We start from the raw sequence: 19,771 nt of genomic DNA, 5'->3' as shown, positions 1-19,771 counted from the left end.
GAGAGATAATGTGTTAAGTTTGCTCTCTGGATGTTCATTGTTATGGAACAGTTGATATTTCTGTGTGTGGTGGTGATAATGAGGATGTGAGTTGAAATGAGGAGTGTGTTACAAAGATCCATGTAGTTGGCTTTAAAGTGCACACTCAAAGGCAACTAGTGAAATGGCTTTAACTTTTCTGCATCTTCTTTTGCAGCAAAGGAGTGGCCTTGTCCACAGAGCACTCCTGGGTCTGAAAACCAGGCTTTTGTTTTCCAGGGTCAGCATTTGCTGCCTCATCTGATACAGAACAGTAGAAATTCCAGAAACATCACTGTGCTCCAACTGACCTAGCAATTTTGTGCTGCTTACTGATTTGTTTCCATTTCTTTGCCCATGTTAACTGTTTCATGTAAAGCAGCTTTTGGCAAAAAATAGGTTTTTTTGCTTGAAGTACTTAGCCTGATACCTTTTTAGGGAGTATTCACATGTAAAATCTGCAGCAGACACAGGCACTTGTGGCATAAACAGGTTAAATTGATAAATTAAAAAGAGGTTAAGTTGATAAATTAGTAATTTGATTTTTCTTTTTTTTTGGTGCAACATTTGGCAAGAATGGTTTTTATGCTTGGCTAATGTCAGCTTCAGAGCTGGTGATGCAAATATGCCATAGAGATGTCCCTAACAAAGGGACATTCAGGTGATAAGAAGAAGAACACTGATTTGGTTCTCCAGGCCTATTGATGTCTGTCTGGATATGGGGCAGTGTCTGGCTCATGTATGCACATGTGCATTGCCAGAAGCACCAGGGCACAGATGTTCAGAAAGCTTCCAGGAATTCAGGATACTGTACTTTGTAAGGCACAATGTTGAGGCACAGAGTCTTGGTCTAGGAAGATGTAGTTATATTTTAAATATACAGGATTTACACTGTGTGGATGTGAAGGTCACAGATGAAGTGAGCCATGAAGATTGGAGCCTTGATATTAAAAATGAATGAATTTTAGAATCCCAGAACAGTTGAGGTTGGAAGGGTTGTCTGAAGGTCCTCCAGTCTCAGCACTGCTCAAACCAGGGTGAAGTAGAGCAGGTTGCTCAGGGTCATCTCCAGTCTCAATTTGAATATACTCCACCTCTCTGCAGATTGCTCCAGTGTTTGATCACTCCCAAAATAAAAAAGTTTTGTGCTCATTGTCTCATCTCTTGTCAACCAAAAAGAGCCTGTCTCAGTCATCTCTATTCTGTGTCCTCCTTGTCTTGGGCAGCCCACAGCTGAGCTCAGCACTGCAGATAGAGTGTTAGCTAATGCTGAGTAGAGGGGAAGAGTTGCCGTTCTTGTCCTGGTGACGTGCAGCTGATGATATATTTGTCTTTTCTGCATCAAGGCCTTGTTGCTGGCTTAAGTATAAATTGTGCGCCAGTACTTACAGACCCTTTTCTGCAAAACTGATTTCTAGGTCGTCAGCTTCCATCTGAACTGGTGCATGGTGGTGTTCATTCCCAGTGCAGGACTTTGCATTTCCCTGTTGGGAAGATTCCTGTTGGCCCATTTCCCCTGCCTTTTGATGTCCCTCTAAATGACAGCACAAGGATCAGTCGCTCCTTCCAGTGTTTATCCTGCAGATTTGCTGAGGATGTTCCCTTGTGCCATCATCTAGTCTTAAGATGTAGAACAGACTGGCACCAGATTAAAAAAATATCCGCAGTTTTCTCCTTATCTATCAAGACAGTAATCTCAGAAGGTTCTAAAGCTGGACAGGTGGGATTGCACCTTTTTAAATCTGTGCTGATTGCTTCAAATCACTTTTTTGTCCTGTGTATATTTGGAAGTGGTTTCCAGGAGGATTTACTCCATCACATTCTCACACACGTTGTCTGTTTTTCCTTCTTGCCCTTCTTGAAGACAGAAGTGACACAAAGAGTTTTATTAATTGTATGGGGAACGAGAAGAGAGAATCATCTTTCTTATATATGTTCTCTGTGACACAGGGCAGAGGCAGGTAATACTGCAGTGGTGAAACATATTGGCAGTCTGGGAACCCCTGGGTTATGTCTTTCAAAGCAGCTCAACTGGAATGGCCACATTACTCATTTATGAACTCTATAAAGTCAGTTATATCCTGACAGAATAGCTTGGTAATGTTATTAACTAATGACTTTGCTGTGAGATGAGTTCTCATTTTTGCCGTGTGTAAAGTACTGATGTTTTCTGTGTCAGGTGTTGAGATTTAGTTGAGTTGTTGTTACAAGAACATTACAGCATTTGCATGGAAAATGGAAATGCTCTCTTCCATTGCATCTGGAAGCCCTTTGAATGCATGCTTAAAATTAAGCTATCAAAATTTAACAGACTAAAAATCCTAAAGATTTGGTCCACTAATATTCTTGTGAGGTGGAAAAAAATGAATTGTCTTGAATGGGTTCAGTTTCGTCCACTGTCATCTGTCAGCAGCATCTGTGATTTTAATATCTGATACACAAAAATACTCAAATGAGGAGCCTTCCAGACAATGCAATATGTAGGGTTTTTTTCCTGAATATTGCAGCTTGATGCATGAAATTATTTCTGTTATAAAGCATCTGAGTATCAATAGGCATAATTTTAGTCTGGTAATGAAGTCTGTTAGATGCCTCAAGGAAATTGTGGTCAAAAGTGCTGAGATAAATTCTGAGTTTGAAAATGACCCTGGATGAGAGCCAGCTGTCCTGGGGGGTCACTCTGGGCAGAAACTTCTAATCCTGTTTTCCCCCTAGGTGGTCCTTGCCAGCTGGTACCGCACATATACCACCGTTATGGATTTCCTTGGTGTGCCAACGAAGACTTGTTGGACTGTGAACAGAGGAAAAGGGCTTAGTCCTGTTGAAAGCTGTGAAGGTAAATTCTGGTTTATCATGGTTTCTCCTTGGAAGCATGCACTTGTGGCTTTATGTGCTTCAGAAATAATAAATGTCCCTGTGTTACCGAGGGTGAAAAATGTGGGTTTTGCTTATTAGATAACTCCTCTGGCCTAGATTGAATTCCTGTCCTGGAGTTCAAAACTTCACAGTTATGGTCTGAGCCCTCATAATGTTGGGCTGCTACAAAGAATAAGATGTCCTAAATGCAATTGGAAGCCTACTGTAGATGTATTAATTTTTGTAACTTCTGAAGGATCCCAAATTCATTCCAACTTCCTGCATTTCAAAATTTCCTCCTTCAATTTTGGAGATTTTGTTAGAGAACTCTTACTTAGTGATGCTGCTGAGAAGAATCCTCTTCTTACATGCACTGCTATTCAGCCTAAGAATTCAGCTTAAGAATTTCAGCCTTAAACGTTGATTTGACACTGTGCTCCAAAGGACACTGCCACTTTTTTTTTTCCTCCACATTTGAAATATTGGCTTGTCAAGTAGGTATTAAACAATAAAAGTACCTTACTGAGAAGTGCTTTTGAGGTGTTCTACAGTCAGTTCAAGCTGAATAATAGATGGTAGTTTGTGAAGTTGTTTCATTTTATCATTTAGAATGCCTTTGTGTGATGACAGGGTAGTATTTTTCCTTTGCACAAAGGCTGTAAGAACTTCAGAGCTTGAATGGGTCACTTTCTCTAATTTTGTAAGAAGCAATAAACGGTGTGCAACCTTTCATTCCTGTTTTTCATGAAAACAAAACCAACAGAAGCACCAGCTATTGAGACTACTCTGTTTTGTGAGCATATCATCATCTTACTTTAGAAAACTGTCTTGCTGTGTTTTCAGCAGTGGGGAATAATCAGTTTTGCATATGAAACTGAAGTTTTGCTGCCATTCACTTTAATGAATAAGGCTTTTTAATGCTGTATTGCTGAAATGATTAGAGCCAGGAGGATTTAAAGAAATAGTGGGAAAGAGAAAAACGGCAGAAGAGTGAGCGCAGAAGTGTCTGTTAATGAATAAATTGAAAGACTTGCATTACTGGAAAATATCTTGGCTTATAATGAAACAAAGCAAAGAGTGTTGTGTGTGATATGTTTAAAGATGAGTTTACTCCTGCAAGAGATGGGAAGTGTGAGTCTAGGATTAACAGACCTGTTCTAAAAAGCTCTATGATATAAAAATGTAGTCTAGAGAATATTCTTAGCAGTATTTCTGCTTTCTAAACCTCACAGGTTCTTCTCTGCAGTTAGTGCATCCTTCTTGGCTTATTCTGTCACTGACTGCCCCAGTGTTGTATCTACCCCTACTCTTCCTGGTTTTTTCCAGAGCTGTGATCTCCTGATTGAATCTTCACAATAGTCTTAATGACATCTACTTTTTTTAAAATTGTCTTTCTGTAGATACACTGAGATACTATACTGATAGTTTATAAATAATATAGACATATGAAGATAGTATACTGATTGTATGATGCTTTATAACCAATATGCCTTCCTTCTATATTTGACAACATATATTAACTGTTTTTTGTTAGGGTTGGGAGACCCTGCTTCCTTTTATGTTGCTGTGATTTTTCTGTTGAATGGATTCATGATGTCACTGTTCTTCATATATGGTACATACCTCAGGTAAGGCAGTTGAGACTGGGCTATTTAGTTGGTATTAGCTGTCAGTTTTTAGACAAAATTTGAAAAAGTGAATGTAAAAATATTTTTGTGGGATATTGATGATTTGTACACCAGTAGTGCTTTTTTTTACATACACATTGTCAATAAAAATGACTGAAATAGAGAAGCTTTTTTCTTAAAACGATGATGCTGCTGGAAAAAAATTGTCAAAAATTTTATTGAAGCTGTGTCTCATTGATATCATGGGGTTGTGGATAAAACGAGAAGTTTATATGTGTTTTAAAAAGCTTTTGACATATTTCTGCTCTTAAAATTATCATTATGACTCATTTTTACAACAAGTTGAATGACGGTGTACTTTTAACCAAGACTGGCGTTTTCCCAGTGCTTTGCTTCAAGTTGTATTTGCATGTATTTCCATTTTAACGTAACTGAGAAGGCAAAATATTTTTCGACCTAATGCATTCTTTTGGACAAATTGTATGCACTTCCTTTTTTCTATAAATTTATGTTTTCAGTATCTGTCCTTACATTTCAGGAGCAGTAATACACTTTCATACAAAAATGGATTCCACATTCAGCAGAAAAGCAGACGTGGAAATATGTTTTCTGTTTACATCTGTTTTCATGTGTTGGTTTTGCCAAAAAGTGAAAGGCAGCTATATTTTCCTAAGAGATGTGATTGATTCCCCCCCACCCAATTCATTTCTGGCATCATTGTCATGGGTTTTACTCCTTTCTCAAGCATGTGCTGATAAAATAAGGAATAGCTCAGGGCAGACACTGTCATTAAAAAGAGGAAGTTGCCTAGTGCATGTTTTGAGGAAGTAGGTAAACTTTGAATATTTGTCTTGTTAACTTGTAATATTTCTCTTAAGGGAGTTATACAGAAATTCACATTTTATACATGAATGTCATTGAAAAATCAGTGAGCTCTTTATTTCTCACTACTTTCTTTAGAAAGCACACACCTGGAGTTTTGTTTCTGGTTTGGCGTGGTTTTTGGCAAATTTTTAGGGCTAACATTTTTAATGCTAAGCATGTTCTTAAGATTAAAAATTTCAAAAACTAAAATTTTGCATTTTAGTGTTGAAGCTTTTCAAATTTATGGGATGTAAAGTTGAGTTTTATGTGCAAGAATGCACAATTCCTGGAGATTGGTTTAGCACTTGGTATCTTTAATCCTCAAATTTTGTATCCAGAACCTACTGATTCTGTTTAACTTGTATATTAGTGATGGGTGAAGGATCTCAGAGGGCTTTTTTTTAGTTTTTGGGGGTTTTTTTTGGTGTTTTTTTTTTTGTGTGTGTGTGTAGTTGATTTTTTGTTGTTGTTTGGTTTAGGTTTTTTCCCCCAAGAATCTTAACAGCTGGCTGCTGCTTTTGTTTTGTAGCAAAAATGGCATAATCTGTCATTCAGAGTACTAGTGAACTTGTGTGCACAAAAATGTTCTTTGCTTTATATCACATAACTTGAGCAATTACAAATCTGTTCAAACAATAGGAACTTTTTCTATTGCTCCTTTGAAATGGGAAAAATCTAATTAATATCTTTGGGTTTACTTTTGGTATTTCTTCAGTAGGTGAATTTGATTGGTATGGAAATGTAAAAAATACATTTAAGTCAAGGGCTTCCTCATGTTAATATTGCAGTATTTCACATAAAAATTAAATTGTATCTTGCATTGACCCATATAATGAATTAATTTTTAAGTATGTTTTTAAATGTGCTTGATTTGATTACCCTAAATTAATATTTAGATCCACACCAAAATTTCCTGTTGGGTGATTGAGCATGCAGATTCTGATATTTACTACTCAACATATTAGGGAAGAAGTACTGCATTTATATTGTCTGGTTTTTAAAAGCACCAGATGTAATGATCTGCACCAAAATTTGTGAGCAGTGGAATAACTGTTTTCCAAGTAATTAACATTAAAATTGGTGTTCTGCAAAAAAGAGTTGACATATGAAGGACTGGTTTGCTCTGAAATAAACCCTGTCTGACTAACTAGTATTTTAATATTGTATGTACTTTATTGATTGCCTTCCCTTGATGTTTGAAAGCTTTCCTCCCTTCCCCCCCAATAAAATTAGCTGTACACAAGTGCAGCTTCACATTTTTTAAGCAACATTGACCATGATAAGATTCTGTTGTACCTATTTTTCTTCTTTTCACAGTGGGAGTCGCCTAGGAGGCCTTGTTACTGTGTTGTGCTTCTTTTTCAATCACGGAGAGGTAGGTTTCCCTCTCCCACCACTCCTTTTTTTTTTTTAGTTATTACTAAAGTTAAAGCTAATTTTCATTTCATTAAATGTAGTGATGTTGCTTACTTATTTGAGATTGAATTTAAATAACTTAAATTCAATTAAAATAAATTAATAAGACAATTGAAAGCAAAATAGACTATGACTGAAAAATACATAGCACAGTCCAATGTCCCTCAAGTGCTTAAAATAAAAAATCAGAAAGGAAATATATTGTAAATTGGTCCTGAGATTGAAACTCAGTAGCACAATGACTTCAAGTTTCAAAACATCAGGATACTCTATTTTCATGCCCATTCCACACATAACTGGGCTACATTTACCATACGAGTGAGCTTCAGAAGCTTCTTTAAATTACTGTATATTTTACTGGAAATACAAATAAAGTGCAAAGAAACCTCAGTATTATTTATATACTATACCCAGGATTCTTCAATACAAAGAAAAGTGCAAAGAAACCTCGGTATTATTTATATACTATACCCAGGATACACAGAATTTAAAAATAGTGTGTGTATGTATGTAAAGGATTCCAGTGCTAAACTTAAGTAAGCTGCATTGCAGGAAAGAAAAAGGAACTGTCACTTACAACACCTCCTGGTTTTCCCAGTTAAGGCTGTTCATGTCATTGTTTCATATTTTGGAAGAAAAATCATGGTTTACAGTCTTATTCCCTTGGGCTGTTTTTTTTTTTTTCTTAGTGCTCATTTTATGAAAGGAAATTTGTAAATAATTTCTAAATGGAAACCAACTACCTTATAAATTAGTTTAGGGTTGAATTTATATTTTGTTTTCTTACTTTACTGAGCTGAACTTGGTAGGGAACAATGAGTTGTAAGAACATGTATTGTACAAAAGAGAATCAGAGATACTTCCATTCACAGTAAGCTTTGACAGTTTTTTTATAAAACAAAAATCTGTGTGATAAAATGGCTATTTTATTTTCAAGTTTCATTTGAAATGCCTTTTCTTTAAATATCCCCCATGTGTGCATGGGGATATTTAAGAATTCAAGCATATTAAAGCATTGTCACCCATGGGTGCTGAACTGCCTGGTTGAGAACAGGTAAACATTAGAGTTCCTAAACTTATTTTTTGCTCTATGAGTGTATATATCGCATTTTATGTGGATTTCTATTCTTAATGGCATCCTGAAGTGAAATGATATTTCATCCTTTGCTTGTGAATACTAATGGAATAGGCACTGTTTTCCAAGTCTGTGAAGGTGGTAAGTGTAACTTCAGAAAGAAATGTGTTGAAAACTTCGAGGTAGTGGTAGCAAAAAAACATTTATATCACTGTGGTACAGTGCAGTTCTTTCCATAGGTGACTGTAGGAGAGCTTCTCTCTCTCTGTGAATGACTTGAATTGGGGAAGAAGCACAGATACTGTATTTTGGAGAAATGTGTGAAAGCAGATCTGCATAGCTCTACACAGATGTAGTCTGGGTTTAGGTGGGGCTTAAGGAAGGCAACCCTGATTCAAGCTCAACTGCATGGATTTCTGGAGAACAACAGGAAATACCTGCAGAGGTGCAGTGTTGGATCTCAGCTGGCACTTTTGTGTTTGGACTGTAGCTGAATGGAACAACTCAGACTTATCTGATATTCTTGTGTATATATTTATGGTGGTACCTGTAGTCAGAGGTGCACAGGGGCTCTCTCCTCACGGGGTGCTCTGTTGAATGCCATGCTGTGGGTATGCCTGTGTGTGTGGAAGAAAGGCCCAGCTCTTTGACAGGCTTGTGATTGTGTGCAGATCATCTTGAGTGGGTCAACAGTGCCTACAGTCCAGCTAGACCAGCTGCCAAAAATTTCCCTTCCTATTTGGGAAGGCTAGGACTGAGCTACACAAGTAAGCCTGATCTGCAACCCTTGGTATCTCAGCTGTAATGCTGAGATGTAAAAGTTGTATGTAAAAATGCTCTCTAGCTTTGAGCTAGTGACCCTAAGGCTGTATGTTTTTGTTTGTGCCGTGCTTGTGCTGCTGTGTTTTAATGATTTCGAACTTAGACAAATCTGATATATTTCTACCTGCAGCAAAGTGAGTTTACAGCCTTGATAAATCATCCACAGATGATTGAGTTTAGCATTACATTACAAATATAGAAAAGTAGTGTAGCCCACGTTAGTCAATCTACTTCTAAGGTAATGCTTCCTTTTCATGGTTGTATATGTTCATAATTTTTTTCATGTCTTATCTTCTCCAGTATCATAAGATTTGGTAAACCAAATGTTGCTGTAGTCTTGAAAAATATGCAAAATGACTACACTGCTTTGAAATAATCATGATTATATTTATTGCTTATTAAAGAAAATTAACTCATCACATCTGTGCAGTCAGCTGAGGACAGCACATTAATACATATATTTATGAAAGGTTTATTTTAATGATAATTGCTGCAGCTTTTACAAAGAGTGCTTCAAGATGTCAGGGACTGTGATTAATGTGATGTGTTTCTGTTCTTTGCTTTTATTTTACACTGTTAATTTAACATCCTTGGGAAATGGCATGACAATAAGCAAGGAATTATATAATGTTGATTTTAGAGACTTGCTTGGTAAAACAATATTTTAAAAAATGGTTTACAGATTCTAGGAAGCAAAGGAGAAGGAACATTTTTGCAGCAGTATCCTACAGTATTTTCATAGATTGATTATAGTCTATGTTAAGATTAATTACATTTTTCTCTTGTAGCTGTAAGTAACTTATTTCTAATTTTTAATGCAAATCTCTTGATCGCCAATTTGAACCTGTTTTTTTGTATGTCAAAGTACTCCTGTAAAGTTGTATTTGTTGTTTTTTTAAGGTCAGTGTAAGCCCTTTATAAAGAGCTGAATATAAACATTGGAGACAACAGTTGTAGCTGAGCCATTTGCCATGAGGCCCATTATTTATTTGTCATTAACCCCATTAATTAAGAAATTAATAAAACAACTATTCAGTTGACTTCAGTGTATTATGCTTTGCTTTATTAGGGTTAAAGAATAGAATGCATAAATTATGTACAAGTAGTATAGGGTCTGTATGAATTAAATTTCATTATTTTAGTGTACTGGCCTGTTTTATAAGGCAGCTTCAGATTTTATACTTAATGTGCTGTTACTGATAGAAATTTGAAATGTTTATAACCTAAAGAACTCTAGCATAATGAGGAATATATTGCTTTATCCTTCAGATCATCTTCCAACGTACTGTCTCTATCTAAGTGTGGCAAGTCACTGCATGAATTTGAGAATTATTTACCTAGAAGAGTTGATTATTTCAGCAAAACCAGGGACAAGTAGCTGCTGTCTTGCTTTTTTCTTGGATATTCTCTAGCTGCCACATTTCATTTTGGAAAAGCAGTGCTCTATTTTAATTAAACAGTGTATATTGGGCCCCAAGGGTGGAAGCCACCTCCTTTTCCTTCCTCTTTTCTGCTTCCTGGCTTGTCTTTTTAACGTTCTGACTAAAACCTCTTGTAGCTTGGATTTTGCTTTATTGGAGTATCTGTAGTCATTCATTCTGAAATACAAATGCGTGGTTTTATGGAAATATATCAGTGAATGTCACCATCTAACCCAGTTCTTATTTTCAGTGCACTCGTGTCATGTGGACTCCACCTCTTCGTGAAAGTTTCTCGTACCCATTCCTTGTGCTGCAGATGTTGATTTTGACCTATATTCTCAGGTACCTCTCAGTTTATACTGGGTCTGTACAATGCTTTAAAAAACTGAATGTCACAGGACATTTATTGAAGTGCCTTTATTTAAATATTCATTTGAATGCCTCCATGTGCTGTAACAATGGTATCATTAACAGAGAAACTTTCCTGTGGCTGTTACATTACAGACGCTGCACCAGTAGAACTGCAGTCATATTATTCACTTATTAAAAGGAAAAACTTTGCAACTTGAAGACATGATTAACATAAAAATCAGAATTACTGTGTTGGCAAATACGTGTCTAAAGTAAAAATCAGAATTTTTGGTTGATGTCCCTTCCTTCCCATGAGAAACAAGCTGATACTTCATCAATTGGTTTTGTCCCTCTTGGAGAGTGGTATGTTGGCTGCACATAGAGTAAGCCTGTGCTTTGCAACAAGGGATGCTATAGGCACCCATAAGCTAGTATGTTATTGCAGTTTTCTATGACTAATTAACTAGTCTCATTAACTAGTTCAATGATTTAGAGCAGTCTAATTACATTAATGCAGGGATGCTCTTGAGTTCATTAGCCCTGCTTTTCCGTGATTATTTCTGGCTTTCAGCATGATTATTACTGTCTTGCCTCTGTTTTAGAAAATAAGCATGACCATTCATACTTAAGGGCTTCTTCACCAACTCCATTGCATCAGATTTACTATGTATTTATGATTTAGGTGAACTTGGTACTTATAACCACCAACTTTCCTTTATTAGGGCATACTGATTTGTACTTATTGATGTTTAAAGCAAAAGTATCTCATGCTTGTCACTAATTTGTGGTTTTTTATATAAGGAAAAGATATGTGCTCTCAAGAATTTAGTGGAATTTGAAACATGACATGTTTCAGAATTGAACTTGAACCAACACAGGATTAAATATTTTAAATAGCATTTATTTCCAAACATGGAGAATAGACTGGGGTTTCAGTTACAGATGAGTTTCATGTACTTGCCATTGTCTCCTTCCCTGAAACATCACTCAGGATTGCTAGTAGAAGGTAAATATGGAAGAAATGTGAGAGAGAGGAGTTAAATCACTTTCAAATGCAGACCATTCTGAAACAGTTGTGATTTCAGCTGAAATGAAAATGGTTGTGACCTGACTTTAGAGTCGTCACAAGAAGGTGAAGCACTTGCAAATGACATGCTTTGGCCTGCTCTACTGCATACTGCCAGGAGAAGACTTGTTTGGTAACCAGCGAGTCATCAAACAGTTAAGGAATCAGAGCTGTTGTCATAGAAACTCAAGAAAAAAAATATATTAAATTTACTTGGGCAGTGTTATCTGTAGTTGATCAATGTTGCTAGCTATCTTCCAAGGTAGCTGTGTTTTTATTGCACTTTCTATTGTACTTTTCAATTATATGCAAACACCTGTGTAATTGTACTTACTGATGCCTATTCTGTCTCTTTTTCCCAAGGATTCCGAGTATTAATACAGGAAGCTTGATTGCACTGTGTGTTTCTAATATCTTTTTCATGCTTCCCTGGCAGTTTGCTCAGTTTGTTCTTCTAACTCAGGTGAGCCCATATTTATCTCTAAATAGCCTCTTTGTCTAACCTGGACAAATTGACTGCTTTGTATAGACAGCCATTGAATTCACAACTATGCTTTCCTTTTTAGCCAGATTTCATTCTCGCTGTCAGGAAAGATTCTCACCCTTTACCACATCAATCTTGCTAGTCTTGAGTTTAAAAGTTGACTGTTTACACCTCTTATCATTCTGTCTCCAGATCTAAAAATATTTACTTTTCCCACATAAACAGCCTCTAGCCTGAGATCAGTACCTTAAAACAAGAAAAAAAACTTTGTCTTTTGAAGCACAAAAATAAAAAAAAGGCATTGATCAGGCTGTTAAAAAGTTTTAAATGTACTAGTGTTTGCATGGCATGTAATAGCTGGCATGATTTTGCATGATTTCCTATATAATTTTGATGAGTTCGTGGGTAGTGCTGTAGTCTGAGATTTTGGATAATTGAGGTAACTGTAGTTAGCACTGAAATCTAGGGAGTGCTGATTGGAACCACAGGATACTGTCATACAGCAACTTTCTCCATGTTTGAGTTGGTTGAGATGTAGCCTGTTGACTGAAATCCAAAATCTGTGTCTCCAGACCTTTTCACTTGTCTGCTTTACTTGAAGCAGAGTTTGCCTGGTTTGAGTTGATAGCTTTAAACAATCCATATAAGCTGTGGTATGCAAGGTTTCTAACTGCATAAGAGGAAATTAATAAATTCTGGCAAATATTGACAAAAACTCATCACTGTAACCTGTTCAAGAAGCTGAGCCTGAAATATGAAAATTCAGGTTCACTTCATAATTTCATTAATTTCCCGTATGACTTTTAAGACGCAGTCTGATCCATATTTTCTTGAGCCTTATTTTCCTCAGCAGCAAATTGTGGATTTTTCCATACTTTGCTGAAAACTTAATGAGTAATTCTTTTGTGGTTTTGACTGTTATATTTTGTGGTTTTTGGTTTTGGTTCATTTGGGGTTTTTTGTTTATTAGGGGTTTTTTTTCCATTTTTGTTCGATTTGGGTTTTCGTGTGTTTGGTCTGGGGTTTTTTGTGTTTGGGTTTTTTTTTTTAAATTTTGCTTTCAATTTAAAGGTGAAAGGTAATGTGTTAGAGCTGTATTTTGGTGACTTGCGTTTTTATAAAGTTGAGTACTTATTTCTTAAATATTCAACTGTATTTGATAATTCTTATTTAGAGCGCCACAACAGATTTTTGAAAGAAATAATTATGAAATGCCTAGGTACTTAGCAAAAAGTAGCAATAAAAGTTAATGAGTGTTTGAATAATCTTTTCTTGTGCATGAAGGAGTACACCAGTGCAAATGGTTTTAACTTCTCTTTCACTTTTGATTTTAGATAGCTTCATTATTTGCCGTGTGTATTATGGGTTATATTGAGTCCAGCAAATTACAGAAGATCCTGTCTGCTCATATGGTAATGCTTTTTAAAATAAACCTTAAGTCCCCTCAAACAGGTCAAAGCATGAAAAGAGACCATTTGTCTGAAGCGTTTTCCTTAGTTGCACAAAGGTTGAAAACATGCAGTGATAGGGGAGGGAGGAGTCTGGACTGGAACTAAAATTGGGTTTTGAAAACTACTGTAGTCTTGACTATCCAAAGATCTTGTGGTTTAACTATTTGGGGAGACACTTAAAAAGGAGGACAAGAAAATAAATTTTTAAGTTGAAAACCTTTTTTTTTTCAAAACTGTGTGAAAAAGTCAAGAAAAAAGGGAAATGATAAGTAAAAGATGTGTACATTTCTGCATAATACCTGATTTTAATTTTTAAATTCGAGATAATGATCAAGTTTTGCTTTTTGAAGTGAGATTACAGTTTTAAATACAAAGGAAGATGTAGACAAGTTTTTTTTAAGAAATGTGATGGTGCTTAAAAATATTTTTTGCTAAAATTGTACTGTGCTAACTCAGTGGGTGAAAAGAGAGTATTTCCCCAGAAAAGAAGCTAAATTATATTTCATATGTTTTAAAACATTTTTTTGAAATACTATAAATGATAAACTAAAGGCAATGTTAAGTTCTATGTGATTTATTTCTCATGTAAAGCAGGGACAAAATAAGCAGATTTCTGTGGTAGCTTTTTGACAGAAGCAGGATGACATACTTAAGCTTTCTGGCTTATGTCAATAGTTATATCATAATATAGGTGCTGAAGTGCCATAAATAGCCTATTTTCAGATAGATAAACAGTCATGTTATGTTACAGAGACAGCTTATTGAGTCTGAGTAAACTGCCAGTCTGTTTCGTGGTGTTTTCAATTTTTGCCTCCCTCCTACCCTCCTCCTTCTGTGGAAAATGAAAGTCTTACCTATGTGAAGAGGGGAGTAGAAAAGTCTGCAAATTACTGTGTTATTTTTCCTTATTCCTGTGTATAAAAGAAGACAGAGCTTGCTTATTGATTTTTGCCCTCCAAGTTGGAAAATGTAATTCAGATTGCTTTCTGTTAAAAAAGAGAGCACAGTAGATCAGGATGGTGGATGAAAGTTGTATTTCAGCCTTGAATTAGGTGCATATGATAATACAGAGTTCCGCTTCCTTGACTTTGATGATGATAGTACTTTAAATAAATGTTTGTCAGTTAGGAAGAAAGAAGACATCAAACATTCTATTAATTTTTATGTTTGTCCAGAATTCTAAAATGTAATAAACAGGATGAAGAGAAATAATACATTAATTTAGAAAAAAATGAATATGTTAGAAATAGCTTCAGAAATTTATGTATTGTATTACATCAATTTATCCAGGATTTGTTCTTGCATACTTTTAATGAATAAATTAAAACAGTTATCTGCACTTGGCTACCTGCTGCCATTAGGTCCTTACAATCAGTGTTTTCAGAACAAATCTGCAAGTGTATCAGGACTGCACTTTGCTGTAAAGTAGGTGTTTTTAAATTTAAAGCTGTTACCACGTTAGGTAATCCTTACCTTTTCTATTTTGAATTGAATAATTTTTATTTTCTTCTTTCAGGTATCTCTTCTGGTGTGTTTTATTCTGATGTTTGGTAATTCAATGTTACTGACATCGTATTATGCTGCATCTTTAGTAGTTATCTCGGTAAGTTGCTTAAGAAGGATCATATGCTGTGCTGAGACTGCAGTGCTGTACTGTTATATGTGTATTAATGTAAAATGTGCAGCTGCTGCACTACCAGACAGATGAGGAACCCTTCACATGGGAAACAGGATCAGACCATAAAGATATCTGGTGAAAGGGTAAATACTAATTCAAGAAATCGTGGATTTATGCCAAAGCCTCTTTGTAAGAGAAATTCATTTAAGACTCAGCTCTTCTACTTTTATAGTTCTCTTCTTTTTATTAAAATATAAAATGTACCATGTATGTAATTTTGACCAGAGTAACTGTAAAACAAGAACCATGAGCAAGAAGGAGCTTCATTTAAATGCGTCTTAATGATAGTAAATCCTCTAGTGCAGAACAAATGACTAAGCCATATATAACAGTGGCTTAAGACTGTTTGAAACTGCTGCATCATACCACTGTGTTAGCAAAATTACTCACTGAAAATTCATCATCTCACTATTCATTATCTTAATTTTTCTTTAAATAGGAAAAAAACCCACAAGCTCTTTCACTTTTGTATAGTTCCTCATAAAGGATTATGTACATAAGAAATAGGAGAGAAAGTGTTGTGAGCAGATCCTATTTAGCTTGCTGCAAATCATCTTAATTTCTGATTCTTTTTGTCTGTTTAAATGTTGTCAATCAGCAAGAGTGTGGCAATTTCTCACTTATGCTAGAGTAGACTGCCTTGGCTGCATATTTGCTGTAGTATAGTTTGCTTGTTATGAATCTATTCTAGTTTCTAGCAGCTGTTGTAATTACATATTAGTACAGTTTGAGTTCTTAACCTGTTGAGTTCCTTGCCCATTTTCTGCTTTGATAAAAGTATTTGTTGTTTGTGTGTTATTTGGATACTTATATTGGCCTCAGTCTCACATATGGACTGGATTTCTGGAAGCTTTTAATTACATTGTTCATCAAATTAGCCTAAAATGGGTCTTCCTTGTGTTATAAAATGAACACGTTGTGAAACAGAAAGGTGTGACTCCTACCACCTTCCATACTCTGTTGCCTTACTTGAAAATTGTTTGTATTAATGCTGCCAGCAATTTATTTCTTGCTTCAGTCTCTTGTCATTCACAGAAGCAGACAGAGCTCAGTTTCCCATTGGTTTTGATTTAAAGAACCTTAGAACTGAATAATGCAGAATCTCCTTACTCGTTCAGGAGAAAAGTAGTCTTCCATAATTGTACTCAAACTGCAGTAAGAGTTTCTTTGTTGGCAAGTTTTGCCAGTGGAGGGTGAAATCATACTATATATATTCATATCTCAGATTGTATTAATTATGGAAGATTTTTTAATACCTAAATATATGGTGTGATAGGCTTACCAAAAGGAAAAACCTCTCATTCAGGGTACTGGAATAGCTTGTTGTTATTACATTACCTGAAAATGTGCATAAAATTTTTTTTTATTAGGGAATTCTAGAATGGAGTCCAAAAATCTTGAAGAGACGCAAAAGAGAAGTCTATGTATGGGTAAGGAATTTCGAATATTTTGAAATTTCAGAGAAAAGCTATGACTTTTTTTGTTTGTTTTTGTCAAATACAGAAACAACTTCTGGTTTTGTTTCTAATAATTGAAAATCAAGGGATAGAGCTGCAGTACTGTCTTTAATAAATTGTCAATGTTCCCAGCAATTGGTGTTAAATTCCTGAAGAAATAATGAGAGCATAAACACACATTTATATCAGAAAGCTGAAATAACCTTTAAATGGCGACACATTTAATTTCACATTGATAACTTCACATGTTTACAAAACCTAAGATCTGTATGGAAATCCTTTTAAAGTAAAGGTCAATTTAGAAAAGGCAAGTAAAAGGCTAACAGTGCTTGCAGAAATGGAGATTAAGGTACTGCACTTGATATTCACTAAAATGTGGTTATCTATAGAATTTTTTAAGGATATTTTTATGACAACAGCAAACATCTTAAAATTGCATAGGGAAGCAAGTCAGAGTAAAACACTGTAGAGTGTATAGGTGAGATTGGAGAGTAGAAGTCATGTCCAAACAGGGAGAACACTCCCAAAACTATTATGAATAAAATGTAACACTGTAGAAAACATGAGAATTGACTTGCTGCTTAAGACGTGATGTTAACATGTAAAAACACCTCAAATGGGAGCCTACCAAAACTATGCCTGACTTAAGACAGGCATTCTTATTAAGTGAAGGGTGAGCTGTTAGCAAAACTGGATGAAATTCATGCAGTTATTATAAAGGAATTAGAATAGGAAGGAATTTAAATATTATTAGGAAACTGCAGTGTGTGGCTACATGCCTGGCTGTAGTACCAGGGAAAATCAGAGTGCAGGCAAATTTCATGTCAGTTTTCTGAAATGGAGATCCAATGCACTTGTGGAACGACAAAAAATCTGGGTTTTGTGAAAGAATAAAAACTTGTATAGTGAGGAAGGTGTTAAGCTGTATGTACGTGCAGAGAGACATCCAATGCAGCCTTTGTCAAAGGAAGTCGTGCCTTGCGAAAGTGTTTGACTCTTCTGAAGGATGTAGATAAGGGTGTGTGGGTGAATGTAATGTACATAAATTTCAGGAACTTTTTGGAGAAGCTGTCTAACTGGAACTCTAAAAGAAACTAAACTCCACGAGATAAGGTATGAACGTTAGAAGGTCAGAAACAAAGGGTGGTGGGATTAAATGGCAAGTTTTCAAAAGACCACCACCACCCTAAAAATGTATATAAAATAATTGATCCTAAATAAGATGCTACCGTTCAGCAGAGGAATATCAGTATTCTTACACAGAGTTCTCTGAACACACCAATTCATTACTGACCAGACACCAAAAAGGAGAATACTTGATGGAAATCAAAGAGAAGGACCTGTAGAGAAAGCAGAATTTCTTTTCTTTTATTTTGTAAATTCATATGTAACATTGTAAATATTGCATGTAGTCTCAGTCAATGTGTCTTACATTAAAAAAAAAATTAAAAACTATAATGCCTTCCCCCAAAATCTATTGACATTGAGTATGAAGATAATTATTAATGTAGATTTACCAAATAGCTGAGATTTTAAAATATGTTAGAATTCTACATCTTGTAAAATCAAGGTAAATACGACAAAGCCAGTGAAGAAAAGTAAAATATAACTTTTTAAAGATGCTGTGGAAGAAAAATACCCAGAGGCATTCAGTGAAGGATTAGGATACCTCCTAGGTATTTAGGTTTCTTAGCAGCCATGAAATGAGATGATTGAATGCAGCCCATCGTCACATAAAACCCTGGTTACATTAGGGCAAAGATCAGTTTTTTGTTGCATTCTCTCTGAAGGCATCTGCTGTGAGTCCCAAATACAAGATGCAGGGACAGGTTGTCCTATTCAGTTGATCCAGTTTTATAAAGAATTAGCGAGATTAAGCTACACTGCCAAGAATTTAACCTTCTTGGTACAGGAATAAACTTGACACATAACTAAAAGTAGTAATTGGACATACTTTGTTTTTATTCCCATCAACTTCTAACCTCAGATCATCTTGAGACGGTGCTATAAATCGTCAAATTCCTCCAAAGATTTGAATTACCAGGATAGCACAACCTGATAATATGGAGCAGCTCTTGTCCAAAAACAATCCCTGGACACTGATATGTGCAAAACATATGGAACAGACAGCAAGGCTGCCCATGTTTCAAGATAACTTTTCTACCCCCTCTGCTGCACTGTTGTATGCAGTGGTACAGCTGTAGTGTAAGGCAGTGGCACAAAATTGTTTCAGCTATAACATAGGAGAGTTTATAAGTAGTAGCTAAATTTAAGAAGCCTTTTAAAAAAGAAACAATTTATAAAAGTTAAAGACATCCATTTCATTCTAAATATATTTTTGAAGGTCATTGAAGGATGCGCCTGGTTATTTGGGACAGTCACCTTGAAATACCTGACTTCTCTTGTGTTTGGAATAGCTGATGATGTAAGTTCTATTATCAGAGTATCTGGTTGGTATCTTACAAAAATTTTGTCATTCCTAATATTTGATTTTGACATCTTACTGATGTACTCTCCTGAATTTCCAGAATTTGTTTTAGAGAAGTGGGAGAGAGATCGTATATTTGCTTTTTCTTTCATTATGTATTATCACTTTGAGATCTTATTACCAAAATTTGCAAAACTACAAATATCTTTACTTTTGTCTTAGTGATGTATTTGTTTCTAAATGTGGATTTATAGGGCTTTGTTTGTCTTGGGTATCTTCTACCTACACCTTTATTTACTCAGTTTGTCAATGCACTCTTCTCTGGAACTAATTTTTTTGCTGTTTTCTGCTTTTTATTTAACACCATACTATCTGTGTTAAGGATATTTCAAAGATGTTGTTTAATACGCTGGAAGTAGATTTTTGGTGCTCTTGTAACAATACTGTAAGTGATATAAAATTCTGTTCTACTTAAAAATATTTCTCAATACAGTGTAATTTATCATATTTATACTATTTTGTTATGGAAAACAGGACAGTTTTTGCTTACTACAGTTTGGTATTTATTTCCTGTGTATCCTACCAGGCTCATATAGGAAATATATTGAAATCTAAATTTATTGGCTACAAGGATTTTGATACATTAATGTATACCTGCGCTGCTGAGTTTGACTTCATGGAAAAAGAGGTAATTTGGTCAAAATATGTGATTTTGGAAGAGGGAACTTCTTGCTTTATTTTTATTTGTAACTTAAA

The 19,771-nt window shown here is 35.4% G+C and overlaps 1 protein-coding gene across 1 annotated transcript in view; it reads left to right on the top strand.

The window, feature by feature from the left end:
* Positions 1 to 19,771, top strand: part of DPY19L1 (dpy-19 like C-mannosyltransferase 1) — a 45,035-nt gene that overhangs the window by 10,002 nt on the left and 15,262 nt on the right. The window contains exons 6-15 of the mRNA XM_054273433.1: positions 2,734 to 2,854; positions 4,409 to 4,502; positions 6,684 to 6,741; positions 10,351 to 10,442; positions 11,881 to 11,980; positions 13,336 to 13,413; positions 14,969 to 15,055; positions 16,501 to 16,560; positions 18,932 to 19,012; positions 19,602 to 19,703. Coding sequence (XP_054129408.1) covers positions 2,734 to 2,854; positions 4,409 to 4,502; positions 6,684 to 6,741; positions 10,351 to 10,442; positions 11,881 to 11,980; positions 13,336 to 13,413; positions 14,969 to 15,055; positions 16,501 to 16,560; positions 18,932 to 19,012; positions 19,602 to 19,703 — 873 coding nt within the window. The remainder of the gene's footprint in view (positions 1 to 2,733; positions 2,855 to 4,408; positions 4,503 to 6,683; positions 6,742 to 10,350; positions 10,443 to 11,880; positions 11,981 to 13,335; positions 13,414 to 14,968; positions 15,056 to 16,500; positions 16,561 to 18,931; positions 19,013 to 19,601; positions 19,704 to 19,771) is intronic.

The sequence above is a fragment of the Melozone crissalis genome, unplaced genomic scaffold, assembly GCF_028551555.1.
Source record: "Melozone crissalis strain CALT ecotype California unplaced genomic scaffold, PUWL_Pcris_2 ptg000016l_1, whole genome shotgun sequence".
Lineage (NCBI taxonomy): Eukaryota > Metazoa > Chordata > Aves > Passeriformes > Passerellidae > Melozone > Melozone crissalis.
Note: the sequence above shows the minus strand (reverse complement) of the source record. Positions and strands in the feature narration are given on the sequence as shown.